The 17,394-nt window shown below is 51.1% G+C and overlaps 1 protein-coding gene across 1 annotated transcript in view; it reads left to right on the forward strand.

The window, feature by feature from the left end:
• Positions 1 to 17,394, forward strand: part of HIPK2 (homeodomain interacting protein kinase 2) — a 168,308-nt gene that overhangs the window by 119,267 nt on the left and 31,647 nt on the right. Inside the window, exons 3-5 of the mRNA XM_008150477.3 lie at positions 14,020 to 14,143; positions 14,414 to 14,533; positions 16,825 to 16,911. Coding sequence (XP_008148699.1) covers positions 14,020 to 14,143; positions 14,414 to 14,533; positions 16,825 to 16,911 — 331 coding nt within the window. The remainder of the gene's footprint in view (positions 1 to 14,019; positions 14,144 to 14,413; positions 14,534 to 16,824; positions 16,912 to 17,394) is intronic.

Consider the following 17,394-nt stretch of genomic DNA (forward strand, 5'->3'; position numbering starts at 1 on the left):
CCTTGCAAACTGGGGACAGTCCACGCTGGCTCCAGTTAGTTGGTGGGTGCTGGTGGGCACCTGCGGCCACCACGGGCCGCACACAGGCCGCTGAGCACTTCCCTGGGAAGCACGTGTCGCTTCTCTCTCCTTGAGGAACTTGGATCCCCTGGGGCGCGGGGCCAGCCGAGGTCTGTGCACGGAGACCGCACTCCGCCTGGCTACTTTACATAACATTTCAAAACGCTCATTCTTTGGCAGAAAAGAGACTGAGCTCTTCGTACCAATCATCACTGCCATTCTTTCAGACATCCAATTCATTGCTTGTGCGTTTTATACTTGAAAATTTTTAAATTTTTTAATATATTTTATTGATTTCGGAGAGGAAGGGAGAAGGAGAGAAAGATAGAAACATCAATGATGAGAGAGACTCATGGATCGGCTGCCTCCTGCATGCTCCCTACTAGGGATCGAGCCTGGAACCCAGGAGTGTGCCCTGAACGGGAATCAAACTGTGACCTCCTGGTTCATAGGTTCGATGCTCAACCACTGAGCCACGCCAGCCGGGCTATACTTGAATTTTTAAAAATCTCCCTCGCTGCCTCCTCTCTTCCACACTCCACTCATTTCTTTCTTCATCTCCAGATAGTTTCTTGTCTTTCACCCACTCCAGCCATGCATCATTTTTTAAGGAGACAAACTTCCTACGTCAAGTTTCTTCCATTAAAAAGAGCTTGCCCTGGCCGGTGTGCTCAGTGGTTAGAACATCAGCCTGCAGGATCCCCAGCCTGGCACGTGCAGGAGGCAACCAGTCGATGTGTCTCTCTCACATCATGTTTCTCTTTCTCCTTCCCTCCCTCCCTTTCTACTCTCTCTAAAAATCTATGGGGGGGGGGGGAATATCCTCGGGTGAGGATTAACAAAAGATAAAATAAAATAAAGAGAGCTTTATCAGTTTCTATTCAGATGCCTTCTGGAAACCCCTCTTATCAGAGAAGAAGTAGAAAGAGCCTGCCTGCTCCTACCCCTTCTCTTTCTTTAAAAATAAATATGTGCATGCATAAGTAAATAAGCCACCGGAAAGAAATCCGTTTCCACTGCTTCCTCAGATAATCAGTTCCGTGCCGACCGGGTGCTGAGCGCAGTGCTTGGTGGTAGGAAGACGGGGCCCACCGCCTCCGCCGCCTCGTGAGTGTGGAGCGTGGCCGGTGGCCGCGGTGCTGCGAGGTGCGCAGAGAGGACCACGCTCGGCCGCCGCCTCGAGATGCTTCCCGTCCGGGAGCGGCTGATTACAGGTCATCCTCATGTTTTAAAACAGTAACTGTCAGCGCAAGGATGAGTGGGAGAGCGGAATCGCCCGTAGATAAGTTGCAGAAACTGAGTAACAGGGAGCCTGAGTCAGGGAAGGGTTCTGGGAGGGGCGAGATTCGAGGTGAGCACATCCAAGGCCTCGGACGACAGCGCTTCCCACGGGGCAGCTGGTCCAGGGTGCCTGGGGCGCCCGGGGCACCCAGGGGCCGCGTCCGGACCTCTCAGCCCCTCTCTCTCTCTGCTCCCACCAAGTAAGTCCCTCCTTTCTCTCTCTCTCTTTTTACTTTAGCTCTTGAGTTCCAGCTGACAGCTCGCGATTCCACGCGCGGTTAGCTCATTGGCTAGAGTGGTGTTTGATGCAGAGAACGAAATGAACTTTTAATCTCTTTTGCTGAAGGCTGCGCCATTCCAAAGGCATGTGCGAGAGTCCCGGCTGCTGGATTAGGAAGAGGCCTCGTTGTTAGGATGAGAAAAGCAGATTATGGGAAGAGGGGGCGGTGGAATCTTCGTCTGAGGACAGCTGGCGCCCCTTCCGCTGACAGAGACACCCCCGGCTCTGCTCCGCGGTTTGTGTGGATTTCTCGCCCAGCGCGGCGGCTGTCCCCAGTGGGGTCCACCCCTGTGTCCCGTGGGAGGGGAGGTTCAGCCGCCTTTCAGAGCGCGTGGGCTGCACGTCAGCGCCCCCTAGTGGGAGCTCTAAAGAGCCAGCTGAATTTTTCCTCCTTGACCCAAACCAAGGCAGCAAACCTGGGTTTTGTTGTTTTTCCAGCCCCTTTAGGAAAAGTTGAATGTTGGAAGGTTTTCCCTAAATAAGCTGTCCTTGGCTGAAGAGCTGGAATGTATGCCCATTTTGCTTGGCAAAACTCTCCGTTCCTAAGTCGTGCTGGAACAAACACCAGCCACCCGGGAGCTCCCTCCTTGCCCTGAGCACGGCAGGCCCTAGCGGCCGTGGCTAAGTCCTGCTGTAGAACTGGGCGAAGGACGCGTCCTCTGTCCTCTTCTGCAGGTCTGAGCTGGAAAAGGAAGGCTGTGGGCACTTCCCACAGCACAGGGCCAGCCTCACCCACCCGGCTCCTCTCACCCCCACACTTGCCTGCTGGGCCAGAGCCGGCGTCATCGCCAGAATGGCTCCGGGCTTTATGTGAAAACTTGCTTAGGCAGCGTATCAGTGGGCTTCAGACCTCCTTTCTCAGTAATTCTCTATCAGCAGCACAGCACAGGGAGGGAGGCCTCTGAGACCTAGGAGTCTCCCTGTGGCTGCCGGAAATTCACCTTCCTACGTGTGTGGGTCTTTACTCACTGGGTTCTTTCTCGTAGCTCGGGTTTCTGGCTTCTGCTCTCTTAATTGTATGTCTCCAGTTGGTGACACCAAATGCGTAAGCAGATCCCCATCTTCAGTCCCAGGCCATCAGCCATGGAGAGTGGGTGCCTCCTGAGCTAGCCCTCAGCCACACAAGGAGACGGGCTGTGAGGGAAGGAAGTACCCTGAGGAGGAGCCTCGTCCCTGTTACAGTCCACTTGCTAGGAGCTGGGAGCTCCGGGGCCTGCCCAGTGCAGGCGCGGGGACCCCTGGCAGCCAAGCGGCAGGACCCTCCAGCCTTGTGTTGGTTCATTCATTCATCCGACAAACACTTTTGAGTACTCGCTGCAGACCTCAATGTCCAAGCTAAACGTTCACCAATTGGAAGTTTTACATTTAAATCAATCAAGTTGCATATAAGTAAGTGATGTTACCTTCTTAGCATGCTTTGTGTGGGTTAGAGGGTGCGCGCTGAATTAATTGATTCGCATGAAAGAGGCCAGCCTTTTCCCGGCCTTTTCTCTCATGCTCACTCCGTGGGTAGGTGGCACATCACGGTTCTGAGCATACCAAACTCCCTCCCGGTGCAGAGAGAAGAGGAGTGGGCTCGGGAAGCTGAAAGGTGACATCGAGACTTGGTCAGGCCCTCCTGGCATTGGCAGGCTTCCCAGGGAAGTTCTAGATGCACAGTTTCAACCCTCCGTTACAGTCAACAGAATAACAACAAAGCAGAAGGGGACAGTCAGCCAGAGGAACGGAAAAGGATGTGTGAGGCCTTGTCTCCTGCCCCGCCAGCCAGTGGGTCGTGTTCCAGCTCCAGACCTTGGTGCTGAGCCCGTTTCAGCTGGAGGTCCCATCAAGCCCATGTGCTCAGGGGCCTCCAACGGGCAGAGTGGCCGGGCCCAGCGGGAGCTTGGGGTCCCCATCACCAATGTGCGCACACACAGGTGCAGGCGCAGGTCACCACCGCATGCTGGAGGGAGCGGGATGGGGTAGGGCGGGAACGTGGGAGGGGCTTTGCGATGCCCACCCTGTTCTGTTTCTTCACCTTCTGGTCATTGTTTTCTGATGTGATTGGACTAGAATGTGTTTTTGCTTGTGCACTTATTTGTGTGTGTGCTATCTTTCACAATAAAAAATAAAGATTAAAAAATCTTTTTAAAAGAACTGGGAGCAAGTGTATATGTAAAAAGTATCGCTGGCCTTAGCCGGTATGGTGCAGTGGATAGAGTGTCAGCCTCTGAACTGAAGGATTCCCCATTCGATTCTGGTCAAGGGCACATGTCCGGCTTGTGGGCTCGATCCCCAGTAGGGGGTGTGCAGGAGGCAGCTGATCAATGATTCTCTCTCATCATTGATGTTTCTCTCTCTCTCTCTCTCTCTCTCTCTCTCTCTCTCTCTCTCTCTCCCTCTTCCTTCCTCTCTGAAATCAATAAAAATATGTTAAAAAAAAAGAAATCGCTGTATGTAGGTACATGTAGAAAACCGTGATTCCGTTTCCCTGGCTGACAGGGCTTTCACAGTCATTTATTGAGCATGTACTTTGACAAAAACAACGAGCATAAAACCTGGTAATACTGCAGTCCTGTGGGGTGTTGGGAAGCAAGACCAGGCTTTGTCCTGCAACCCTGGGCTTCATGGTAAAGGCACCAGGGACCAGCCTGGGAGATACAGAGCCACCGGGCTGGGGACAGGCAAAGTAGGCGTAGCACACATGGGGGTAGGGAGGCGGGGCTAAAGGACAGGGTGAGCATCTTTGAAATGGCCCATTGTGGAGTCCAGGCTGGTTCCTCCTACAACGTTTCTCTTTAAGGTTTACTAGGAATTTGTTGACTAACATCAGAATATGCTCTGGATATCTTAGACCTGGTTTCCAGTTTATACCAACATCATTAGAAGCCTTTGGAGATTCTAGGCAGGTAAGTTCTAGATCCAACCTTTTTTTCTTATATAAATAAGCAAGTTAGATTTTGACACCGCACTTTGCAGAGTTGAAGCAGTGCTGGAAACAGGAATCAGCATGGGGTGGCTACATAAAATTATATTAAATATATTTATAAATCTAAATCTATATATATATGCATACCAGGAAAGTCTTGTTCAGAGCCAAGATGTTCATTGCAAATATAAATCAAAAAGCACCTGCCACTCCGCAGATGGTCCGATGAATGGACGAAGCCAACTTCCTCTGGGAGACGGTCCAAGGGTGGCTTGAGAATGATGTCAACATCTAGGCCAAACTGTGATTACATATAACCAGCCTTCCACGTGGATGCAGAGATTCATTCTGATATTTTGAGGATTTCTATTGGTGATAGCTAGAGACACGCAGTTACAACAGAATTGCCGGGGAGGGTCTTGCATGGCCTCACCCTCACAGCTTTATGGTCATCCGCAGTGGCCCTGGGGTAGAGCTTCTGGAACATCCCGGCGACTTTGCTCTGTGTGTGACCTCAAGCTGGAACTGGCCCGAGTCGGGTGTCTTTCCTGGCTCTCCTTTGACACCAAAGAGCCTTGCTCCTCGGCCACAGCCCTCTCTCCACCACAGGCCATCTTCAGCTTATAACGGGACGAAAACACCTTTCTGGGGAGTGTGTCTAGAGATCTTAGGGTCCACAGTGTTTGGTTAGGCCACTACAAGGACAGTCTCCTTGTCCCTCGGCTCAGTGCATGCAGCTAACAGTAAGTGGGCTCTGGGTCAACCTCACTCTGTATCTCATTCCAGTAACTCCAGCCCAGGGTCCTTTGTCCTTCTCACCTACCTGGCAGCCCAGGCAAAGACTAAGCTATTTCTTTTTTATCTCTTTTATCAAATCCCAGGCTGGCCTTGGATTGTCCAAGCCTCAGTCAATATTTACCTCTCCACTTGGACCTTCCTGGGTCCGCAGACATGGTATGAATCCGCCTTTTAGGGACACTGCTCCCCATTTTCCCGGCAGCCGGCCGGTGGTCACAGGATGTGTTCTCTCACCGTTTGGCTGCCTAGGTGCTCTCTGGCATGCTCCCTCCAGGCTGTCTTCTGTCCGGATCCTTCTGGTTTGGGTCCATTTTCTCTGAAACAGCCTCCTCCTAGTCCTCAGATTTCTGCTGTTTCCCAGGCCCTGTGTTGCTGTGATGCAACCCCTGGCCTCTCACTCCGGGTCACCAGCTCAATAGGAGCTCAGAGCTCCTGTCAGCATTTCCAGATCTGCTTCTTTTTTTTTTTCCCCCAGCGGAACCAAACATAAGATTTAACAAGCCATCTGAAATACAATTTACATTTCAATTGCTTCTGCCCCAGCCATACTGAGGTTCCTTTCAATCTGCATGTATGTGTGGGAACGGGCTTTCCCACTGCCGTTCAGTGCGAGCACACCTTGTAATATCGGTGATTATAAAATACCACAGGCTAACAGAGTGCCTTGCTTCCAAGGAGTTCAAACTGCTTTCTAATTCTACCCACCGTAATTTATCTTCATAAACTGCTGTAGAGACAAGAAAAAAAGCAAGATTAATAATCACATCTCAGAGATGGTGAAATAAAAAGTCGGAGAAATTGAGTAACATTTTTCCAGAAATGCAGCCCTTCCTGTGCTCTCTGATTGGTGGTGCAGATTGATTGCCCAAGCTGGGAGTGCTGGGAGCCTTGCACTCGTTTCATTAGCGCAGCGCGCGATGATCGCGACAGTGGCTCTGGTCTCCGCCTTGGCGGGGCCGCGGGGGTGAGCAGGAGAAGGAGAGGGAATGCCGAGTCAGGGCCGCCCTTGCCTGTGCCAGGAGGGCGTGGGGGCTGTGGCCAGGCGGCTCTCTTTCTAAAGCTGGGCGGTCGGTACTGGGTGCTTGGTTGTTGGTTGTTAATCTTCATACCTTCTTATATAAATAATTGAAACAGAAAGTGTTTAATGTGTATGCTTTAGTATATTTAAACAGCGGTGTCCTAATGTCTCAACATATAGAAGAAAATGAACTTCAAATATGATGCTCTTGCCCGGCCGGTGTGGCTCAGTGATTAGAGTCACGGGTTCTATTCCTGGCCAAGGGCACATACCTCAGTTGCAGGTGTGATCCCCGGCCCTGGTCAGGATGCATTCGGGAAGCAACCAATCGGTGTCTCTTTCTTTCTTTCTCTCTTGCTCTTCCCACCCTCTCCCTTCCACTCTCCCTAAAAATCAATGGGGAAAAAATCCTCAGGCCGTGGCCGGTGTTGCTCAGTGGTTAGATTGTCAGCCCTCGCACTGAAGGGCCTTGGGTTTAATTCCTGGTCAAGGGCCAGTACATGGGTTGCAGGTTTGATCCCTGCCCCAGTTGGGGTGTGTGCAGGAGGCAACCAATCTATGTATCTCTCTCACATCAATGTTCTCTCTCTCTCTCTCTCTCTCTCTCTCTTTCTCTCTCTCTCTCTCTCTCCTTCTCTCCTACTCCCTCCCTCCCTTCCACTCTCTCTAAAAATCAATGGAAAAATATCCTCGAGTAAGGATTAACAGAAAATAAATAAAAATCCTCAGGTGAGGATTTTTTTTAAATGATACTCTTTATATAATTGTGACATGGATTAGAGCTATTGTAGATAAGTGATTTAATATTTGTTGATAGCCTGCTCCGTGCCAGGCCCTGGGCTAGGAGCTTCCTACATGCTCTGTGTAATTTCATCCTCATCCCAGCATCGGGAAGCAGGTGGACAGCTGGAAGGTGAGAGCGCTGGAGTCTCCCCGTGACCCTGGGCTCTGGAGTGTGTGTTCCCACTCAACTTTGTGGTCTCCCCTCCTGTCGGGGTCGCCGCCCCACAGGGCAGTGCCCCTCGGGGTCCCACGACGAGGACGTGATCTGGGAATGCCCTAGCAGCTACACGCACCATCAGGAGAGCTAGCGGAGCGAAATATCAAAGCTTCAATAATTAATGTGTCGGAAATGGCAATTGTTTATTGTCAGTCCCACTCTCTCTTAGCTGCAAATTTTGTCTGATACTTCATGCATGTTTAAAGCATTTTTGATGTCCCGGAACAGCAATGAGGGAACTGTAAGGTGGTTCTGTGGGTGGTGAATGAAGGGTGAGTCATTAACAGAAGCTGGGCAATTCTGAGCCCAGTGGGCAGGCGGTTTCCCAGGCCAGCAGTCCTACCTGCTGCGGAACCGAACCAGGAACAGAAACAGCCCCATGGAAGAAACCAGAATGTGACTGTTGTTTTAAAGCAGGCGAGCTTTGAAACAGAAAGGCCAAGTAGTCTGCCTCTTGTCATAGGAGGTGTTGCCAAGGAGATGGGGCCAGCTTCAGGGTTGAAACAGAAAGATTCATTTTTTTCTACAACTGTGGAGTGAGTACCTACCTGCCCCAGGCTCTGTGCTAGGCACTGGAGGTCAGCAGTGATGTGGGAGAGGGGGGGCATGCACTCACCTTGCCCTGTGCCTGCAGGCCACCCCCACATGTCCGCTCCCCAAGACTCAGCTCAGAACTTCTCCTCCTAGGAAGCCCTCCCTGCTTTGTCTCTCCTACCCCCCATTAGTCCCTCCTTCATGTGCTGGGCACACACTTGGCATCTTGTATGTTCGCTGTTGGCACACTGTTGCCTCCAACTCGATGGTTTGGTTGTCAATCTTCAGCACCCAACACAGTGCCTGGCCATAGTAGATGCTTAGGAAACGGAGGTGGGGTATTCGAATACATGAGTGAATGAGTAGAGCTTGAACCAATTCTGGCTTCAGAATAACCATTGGTAAGAATGGTGCTTCATCACTGCAGAGTAAATACGCCGTAGGGACCATACAACAGCATGTGCTTCTTGTGCGCTGAACAAGAGGCAGATTGTGGACTTGACTTTGAACTTCCAGGAGCTCAGAGCCTTATGGACCTGCAGAGCAGGGGACCTGGCATCTGACAGATCGCAGCAGAATGGTCTTCAGTCCCCCAGGGATTGCTGGGGTGCAGATAGAGAAGTGCCTTCCTTCCCTGCGGGCTCCTGGCCCGGGTGTTGAGCAGACACTTGCAGAGCACCTGCCTTGGCCAAAGGAAGGATGGAAGTGTGAGGCCCAGACCCTGCCCTTCAAAGGGTTTAGCAGGGTCAGGTATGCGGACAGGTATTTAGAACAGTAGGTGCTCAATTAGTGCTTATTGGACCCATCTGGTTATTCATGTTGTGTCTCCATCGCCCTGTGCACCAGCACAGAGAAGGCGAGCAGCGTGTGTTAGCGTTAGAAAGGAGGGAGGGGGACACGCTGTATCAGAACATGATCAGTGCAGAGAAAAGGACACATCCCTGTGGGTGAGAGTTTCAGGGTAGATTGGAACCAAAGGCAAGAGACCAGGAGGGGTTAGCGAGGCCCGGATTGAAGGGGCCCGGTCAAGCTCGTAGCCGTGGGAGCGAGTGGAGTACTGGCCTCAGAGAGAGTTAAGAAGAGAGAGGCACCGGAGGACCAGCTCTCTGAGACCTTTAGCCCACAGTCCTGACCCCCCATCATCCTGGTGCCATCTCCCACCCCCCAGCTGCTCTCTCTGGCTTTTTGCTGGCATTCTGTGGGGAGCCACCCGCAGGTAGGCGTGCTCTGACCTCAGTGCCCGCCCTGCGGCAGGCGCCCTGCTCAGGTGAGCGTGGGCTGCACGCTCATGCCCGCCTCTGGGTCCACTCTCCTGGGGTCCCCGCGGCATGGAAGCCGCTCTTCCTCAGGCTGAACCCTGCCCCCTCGTGCCCAGGCTCCCACTCCTTCATGAACCTTTACCCCTTCTACGCTCCTTTGTTTGTGCTGCCTCAGAACTTTCCATCTGAAACCCATCGTTTAGCACTCTCTTACATTTAATAAGGGTTTATTCAATCAGCGAGCCCTTATTGATTGAGTGGCTACTAAATGCCAGGCACTGTGCTGCCCTCGTGGACTTAGCAGGGGAACGAGAGGGGAAGCAGGTTATGGGGGAAGTGCTGTAAAGTGACATTTATGGCAGTGTGGATGGAAACCGACTGGGGTCGAGGGAGGCCTGTCTGTGGCGGTGACAATTAAGCTGAGGTTTGAAGGATGAGAAGGAGGCAGCCGTCTGAGAGCCAGCGAGGGAGCATTGGAGGTAGAAGCAGCACTGTGGCATGAAGGCTCTGGGTCAGCAGTGGCTTAGGTATTCTAGAGATTGAAAGGAAACACACTGGACTGGAGCTCTTTGAACTAGGAGAGTGAATCAAAATGACAGCAGAGAGCTGGGCAGGGCCCCGATCGTGGCGGTCCCTGTGGGCCATGGGGGGATTACATTTCCTTCTGAGTCAGGACCCTTTGAAGGGCTTAAAGCCAAGGAAGGTGGGACGTGTTCACTCTGGCAGCTACGTAGAGAGGACTGGAGGGAGGAAACACCGGGTAGGAAGCTCCAGGTGAGACGGGGTGGCCAGGGCCAGAGTGGTGGCAGCAGAGGTGGGGGGCCACAGGCCAATTCAAGATGTACTTCGGAGCTGGGCTTTTTGATGGATTGGGTGGTGAGGGGGAGGGGGGAGAGAGGAATCAGAGACCATCCCCATGAGTTGCGGCCGTGGTGAGGGTGGTGATTGCATTTAGTGAAACAGGAGGGCCGAGGCAGAGGGGGAGAGTTCTCCCTTAAACACACGAAGTCTGAGCTGATGGTGAGATGTGCCCGTGGAGATGTCAGGCCATCAGAACATAAATCTGGAGCTGAGAAAGGTTCAGGTTGGAGACAGACTTTTGGGAATACAAATGGAATTTATGCCCTCGCTGGTTTGGCTCAGTGGATGGAGCGTCAGTCTGAGGACTGAAGGGTCCCAGGTTCAGTTCCAGTCAAGGGCACATGCCCGGGTTGCAGGCTCTATCCCCAACTGGGGGCGTGCAGGAGGCAGCTGATCAATTATTCTCTCTCATCATTGATTTGTCTATCACTCTCTCCCTCTTCCTTCCTCTCTGAAATCAATAAAAATATTTTTAATTAAAACACACACACACAAATGGAATTTAAACCTGTGTGTGTGTGTGTGTGTGTGTGTGTGTGTGTGTGTACGATTACTATACCTGTTTCCTAGGGCCATGGAAATTGTTCCACAAAATGCATGACTTAGAGCAACAGATATTTATTTTCTGGAGGCGAGAAGTCCAAAACCAAGGTGGTGGCTGGGACATCTTCCCTCTGGGGCCTGTAGGGCAGGATCCTTCCTTGCCTTTTCCAGCTTCTGATGGCTCCAGATATCCCTTGACTTGTGACAGCGTGACTCCTGTCTCTGCGTCCGCCTTCCCATGGCTGTCTTCCCTCTGCGCCTATGCCCAGATTTCCTGCTTCTTATGGGGCACCAGTTATATTGGACTAGGGGCCCACCCTACTCCAGTATGACATCCTCTTACTAAATACATCTTCAGTAACCCCATTCCCAAATAAGGTCATGTTCTAAGGGATTTCAACACGTCTTTTTTTTTGGGGGGGTGGGGGGGGAGAGACAGAGTTTAACCCATGACAATCTCTGGAGCCAGGATGAAAAGAAAAAAGAAAGGGTCCTCCTAGGACTTTGCCATCTTGTAGCAGTCAGATAGAGGCACGTCAGCAAAGAATATGGACAAGCCACCCACAGAGGCAGGATGGATGTGGAGGGAATGGTGGACTCTGTGAACGAAATTCAGCTCTTGGGTCACAGGGCTGAGAAGTTGACCGATGGAAGTGACAGCGTGGTCACTGCTGATCTTGGCCAGCGCAGCACAGGAGGGGAGCAGAGGGCGGAGCCCAACTGGAGGAGGTGAGAAGATGGTGGGAGGCAAAGCCATGGAAAAGGCAGGGCACTCTTAGAGATTTGGCTTTGGAGGGAGAACAGAGAAGTAGGGCAGCAGCTGCTGGGAGAAGAAAGGATTAAGGAAGGCTTTGTTTTGTTTTTGGTGTGTTTTGTTCTTGTGTTTGTGCTTTATTTTTTTTTCCAAAGGGTGATGCTAGAGCACGTTTGTGTGCTTGAATTAGCTCTATCTTCGTATTGTGTGTGTTTCGTATTCAGTTTTCGTTATCACGTGTGTTCTCGCTTTGCCTCCCAGCATTGGGGCCCCTCAGGGGCAGGCCTGTGCCCTCTATTTCTCTCGTCTCCCAACTGTCTAGCCTGACACTCATTCATTATGGTCATGGCAAGAAAAATATCCTGTACACAGCATGGCACCACGAACGGCTGTTCTTTCATTTTCTAATGGAAAAAGGACTAACAGTGATTTCCGCAGGCGCTGTTCGTGGAACGTCGGCTGACAAAGACCTTGTCTGGTGTTCTCGCCGGAGAACATCTCTGAGGTGCCCTTTGCAAGGCAGGCTCATCTGTTAGGTTCTGCCTGGCACATCCTCAGGGAACAGAAACTGGAAACAGGGGCATGAGAACATTTGATTGACCTCATAGGAAGAGCAGCCCCATGGTCACGTCCAGATGCCCCATGAAACCAGACCAGCCTGTTCTTCAGACCCACCTGGAGACTGGAGTGTCTGGCCACCGAGGGCAAAGGTACAGGTGACAGGAATAGGGCGCAGGTTCAGAAATGCGTGATCTGGAGTCAGCAGCCTGCAAAGGAGGGCTCCTTGGAGCCCACACCAGGACTCTGCTCGCAGGAAGGCGCCTGAGCCTGCGTGCGAGGGGAGCAGGCAAGCACACCTGACTCTACAACAGCGAGGCAGGCACCTGTCGTTAAACGTGTAGTCTTCTCTCTAATGTTCTTATCAGAGATTGCTTCTTTTCTAAGGGATGTGGGTTTTTAAAACCATCTCTAAAGAAATTGCATGGCTAGAGGCAGCCTGCAATAATCCCATCAATTGCACGCAATGGCCAGGTGGCTCGGAAGCCCTGGTGTGTGTGGGCACGCGGGACACAGTGGCCTAGGCCGATGTGGGATGGAAGGCCCCATGACACAGGACAGACCAGCAGTGACTTAAAACCATCACAGGCACCTCAGGGCATCAGTGCCAGAGGACAGGAGCGGCCTCCCGTGGTCACACAAATGGTCACAACCAGGACTGCAGGAGACCAGGACTAGAGGGGGCCAGATGCTGGCAGAAGATGCCCGGCAGGGAGGGGACAGGGACAGGGACAGGACAGGACGATTAAGTAGCCCCGAGGCAGCTACCCGCCTCTACAATAACTCCCTCCTGCAAAAAGCACGTCTTGCAGCCCAGACGAGGACTGTGGCTCTCTACCAGCGCCCAGCACAGAAACTCCTTTTCACTAGTACATATGAACAATCGAGACTGGAATAAGACACTTTGGTTTTGGTGGTTCAATACTGTTATCTGGATGAAAAAGATGAGCAATGAGAGCAAATTTATAGGAGCAAGGTGGGGAGGTGCTGTGTGAGTGGGACAAATCAGCTCCAAATGGCAAGGCGAGTGGAGGTGGCTTTGATCACGCCCTTCCTCCCAGCTCCCTCGCCCACTCCCGCTGCTGGAAGCGTAGGAGATCAGCACCTTCTTCATCGCCTCATCAAGCGGGAAATTTCGGGAGGAAACAGAAGTTGGGCTAATGTGGGTCATGAACAGCGGAGTGCCTTGAGCCACATTTTAGAAACACAAGCTGTGTTCATAGCTCATGCTTTGAACTTGGTTTTCTCCTAAAGGGACCCCTACCTAATTATGGCAGGTTCTTAGAAAAGAAGATGCACTGTGCTCTCTGGTTTTGGGGGCTGACTCTGTGTGAAATGTTCTCTGAGCTCCAGTGCTCTTCTCTAGAAGCTCAGCATGCACCTCGCAGCAGCAGGTTAGAGCGGGCTTCTGACTGACATCAGACTGTGTATTCATGAACATGGCTCTGAAATTGTAATATTAGAGAACTTTTTAAAAGCTTTTAGTGATCAATTTGAGAGAGAAAGAGAGAGAATCATCCATTTGTCATTCCACTTATTTATGCATTCGTTGGTTAATCTTTGTATGTGCCCTGACCCGGGATCCAACCTGCAACCTTGTTGTATCAGGACATCACTCTAACCGACTGAGCTACTCAGCCACGGCTGGCGAACTTTTTAGGAGACTAACTTTTTAGAAGCTAATGAAAAAAACAGTACTTCCTTGGGAAAGTGGGTACCAACTCCTAAGAAAGGGGTTGTTGGCATGGACGGATATTATCATTTATCCCTTTATTCTGGGGGAGGCCTCCTGTTTATATGGTATATTGTTGAAAACAGAATGCCTGCATTTCAGAATTCTTTTGCAAAATCTGGGCGTTCTGTAGACATGGGTTGCCTGGTTTTCTTACAAAGGAAAGCTCCTGGGTGTCTCTAAAGTGGCTCTTGTTCCTCTGGTGGGAGTGTGATGGCGATGGAGCCCGCAGTTTGGTCTGTGCTGGAGCCACAGAGCAGCCGGGCCCAGGCCCCGTGCTCACGGGAGGACTGAGCCGAGAGGGGAGGCGTCACTGCCACCCAGTGTGGGAACCACGGGCCCTGGGGTTCAGAGAGGGTTTATGTGGAGTTCGTGTCGAAGTCGCTCCTACATTTCCAAACGGCTAACGCTTTCCTCCTCTCCGCTTCCTTAGGGCCCCGGAGATCATCCTTGGTTTACCGTTCTGTGAGGCGATTGACATGTGGTCCCTGGGCTGCGTCATCGCCGAGCTGTTCCTGGGCTGGCCGCTCTACCCCGGCGCCTCCGAGTACGACCAGGTGGGTCCAGGCCGCACAGGCGTTCAGGACAGTCGCTCCCGTTTCATTGAGAACAGGGCACGCGGGTGGGTTACGGGGTTTATGTCGTCTCCCAGATCCTGCTCCCCTCCACCTTGCTTTTCTCTCTTTCTTCTTTCTTTCCCCTTTTTCATTGTTCACTTCTTTCTTTCCCTGTAACATTGTCTTTTTCTCAAAGGCACTAGAGCCATTAATATACCACATGCAAGGTGACAGGAAGCTCTCTGACCTCGTTCTCCTCTTTTCTTGCAGATTCGGTATATTTCACAAACACAGGGTTTGCCAGCTGAATATTTATTAAGCGCAGGGACAAAGACAACTAGGTTTTTCAACCGTGACACAGACTCGCCGTATCCTTTGTGGAGGCTGAAGGTAGGAAGAGTGTCCCCTCCATCCCTCACCAAGGCCCAGCATTCAGGGAAAAGGGTGGGGCGGTTCGTGGGGAGCTTTGGACAGCAGCCCGCATCGGGGGAGGGGCTGTTGTGCTCTGTAGTGGGGATGGATTTCCGTGTTCAAAAGCATCACTTTGCTTGGCTGCTGCCACCTGCAAAGCTCAAGTCCCAACTCCGACTGCTGGACTCCCAGGATTCAATTAGGTGAACCCTGATGACCTGTCTGGTTTGTGTAAAGAGAAATGCACCCGCACCCCCTGCCCTAAAGGAGCTCCCAGTCCAGAGGGAGACCGAGCACGTGGCCCCCATGTAAGTGTCCTGCCCCTGGGAGGAGCAGGGTGTGGGGACCTTGAACCCTGCCTGGTGAGGGCCCCAGAGGAGCTTTGGAGCCGGAGCCTAAGGATGAGGAGGGTCTCGCGGCCCAGGAAACAGCCGGGCAGCCACACCTCCGAGGCCCCACGGAGGGGTCTGTGCGTCCTGCCAGCAGGTGCTGCCACTCACCGTTGCACACCAGGAACTCGGGTGGTTTTACTTCAACAGAAACATATTTTGCTTTCACTTCTATCTGGGCCTAGTAGTTAAAAATTAACGTAATTTCCTGGGAGGGAGAAAAGAATGCTAGTCTTAAGTGTCTTATGTTCATTTTAGGTGCTTCCTTTTTTGTAAGCGAGTGGGTGGGTGTTTTTGTTTGGTTTGGTTTTTTGACAGAAACCATAGCCAAATTTTAATATGATTTAAAGATAATGTGTGGAATCTAATGAACAAAATAAATAAACAAAATAGAAACAGACTCATAGATAAAGGAAACAGACTGACAGCTGTCAGAGGGGAGAGGGATTGGAGAGCTGGGGAAAAAGTGAAGGGATTAAGAAAAAAACAAAACTTATATGTCCTAGCTGGTTTGGCTCAGTGGATAGAGCATCGGCCTGCGGACTGAAGGGTCCCGGGTTCGATTCTGTTCAAGGGCACATACCCGAGTTGAGGACTCGATCCCCAGTAGGGGGCGTGCACGAGGCAGCCGATCAATGATTCTCTCTCATCATTGATGTTTCTATCTCTCCCTCCCTCTCCCTTCCTCTCTAACATCAATAAAAAAATATATTTAAAAGAAAACAACAGTATGGTGGTTATCAGAGGGGAAGGAGGGTGAGGGGAAATAGACTTGACTTTGAATGGTGAGCACAGAATACAATGTACAGGGAATGTGTTATAGAGTTGTACTCTTCAAACCTGTATAACCTTATTGACCAATGTCACCTAATAAATCAATAAAAATAAATAAAATAAAGTTCATGTGTGGCCAACAGTCACAAAAGATTTAGAAGAGAGATTTGGGAGCTAAGCGAGCACTCTTGGTCTGTTGGTGGGAGGGCTGGCATTTGGTGACTGTGAGAGGCTTAAGGTCAGTCCAGTAAAAAGAGTCCTGGGCGGAGGAGAATGAGGCCAGACAGGCAGGGTTCACGTCCATATCTCAGTTAAGAACCTCGGTCCTACTTGTCCCAGAATCGAAGCCTAGATCTTTAGCTGCTCCGCGTGTGCTGTCCTGGAATGAGATTTTGAGGTTTACTTACCTGAGGATGAGCAAAAAAAACCCAAAAAAACACAGTCATTGGGAACAGCGGCTTCCTAGACCAAGGCCAATGGGGACCTGGACGAGTGTGCCCCGGCCCCAGGCGGAGTGGCAGCCAGAACAGCCCCAGAGCCTGCTGCTGCCTCCTGGCCATGTGACCTTGGCAAGCTCCTTAAGCTTTCTATTCCTGTTTCTCCCTCTGGAAATGGGTTGGTAATCATCCTGCCTAAGATGGTTGTAACGTGTCTTAAATGAGTTCATGTGTTTTATAATAGTGCCTGGCACGTAGGGAGAGTGGTACGCATAAACGTTTGATAAAAAACTAAACTAAATTTTAAAACGTGTGGAAGAGGGCTTCTGCTTTTCTACATATGGAATCTTACCGTAGCCCTTAAATTAAGGGGAAATGTAGGGTTTTCATGGATACTGCCTGCATTCCTGTTCATCTTGGAATCCTCCAGACCTGACTCAGAGCAGGCCCCCTGACAGGTGTTTGTGGGAAGGAAGGAAGAGGGATGAGTGAGTGTGGAGGATGAAGAGAGAGAGTAATTAGAGTGCAGGTCACTTTAAGAGGAATCAAAGTCTCCTTCTCCAAAAGGTGGGAAAAGACCCTCCATGAGAAACAGCGGGTAGAAGTTTTTAAGTCACAGTGACCAGGAAGTAATTCACATTACCGATCGGCTTTTGCCTCTCTTGACCAGACACCAGATGACCATGAAGCAGAGACGGGGATTAAGTCAAAAGAAGCAAGAAAGTACATTTTCAACTGTTTAGATGACATGGCCCAGGTAAGCTCCGTGGGCGAGCATGCAATGTCAGCCCTTAAAAACCAAGCACAGCAAGGCTTCTGCAAGAGCAATATAGGGTGGTGAGTAGAAACCCACATTACTCAACTGCCGTGGTTGACCCTTGACCTCATGACCTGCCAGCCTGAGTAAGAATACCACTGGGTTGTGGGACATTTTTAAAGCCTTACACCAGCTCTTGAAAAATAGCTTGTTTATTGGTTCCCATTTGCGAAATAGTACTGGCCAATCTCACTGACATTTTCATGAGAAGAATTTAAGCCCACTAGTACATTTGAGCTTAATGCCCTTGACTCAGTGTTAGTTCCTAAGGGCTGCTGTAACAAGGTACCACAAACTGGGTGACTTAAGACAATGGGCATTTATTCTCTAGAAGCTAGAAGTTTCAAATCAAAGTGCCAACGGGCCGTGTTCCCTCAAAAGGCTCTGGGAAGAAACTCCCATGCCTCTCTGCTAGCTTCTGGT

This window comes from Eptesicus fuscus, chromosome 14 (genome assembly GCF_027574615.1).
Source record: "Eptesicus fuscus isolate TK198812 chromosome 14, DD_ASM_mEF_20220401, whole genome shotgun sequence".
NCBI lineage: Eukaryota > Metazoa > Chordata > Mammalia > Chiroptera > Vespertilionidae > Eptesicus > Eptesicus fuscus.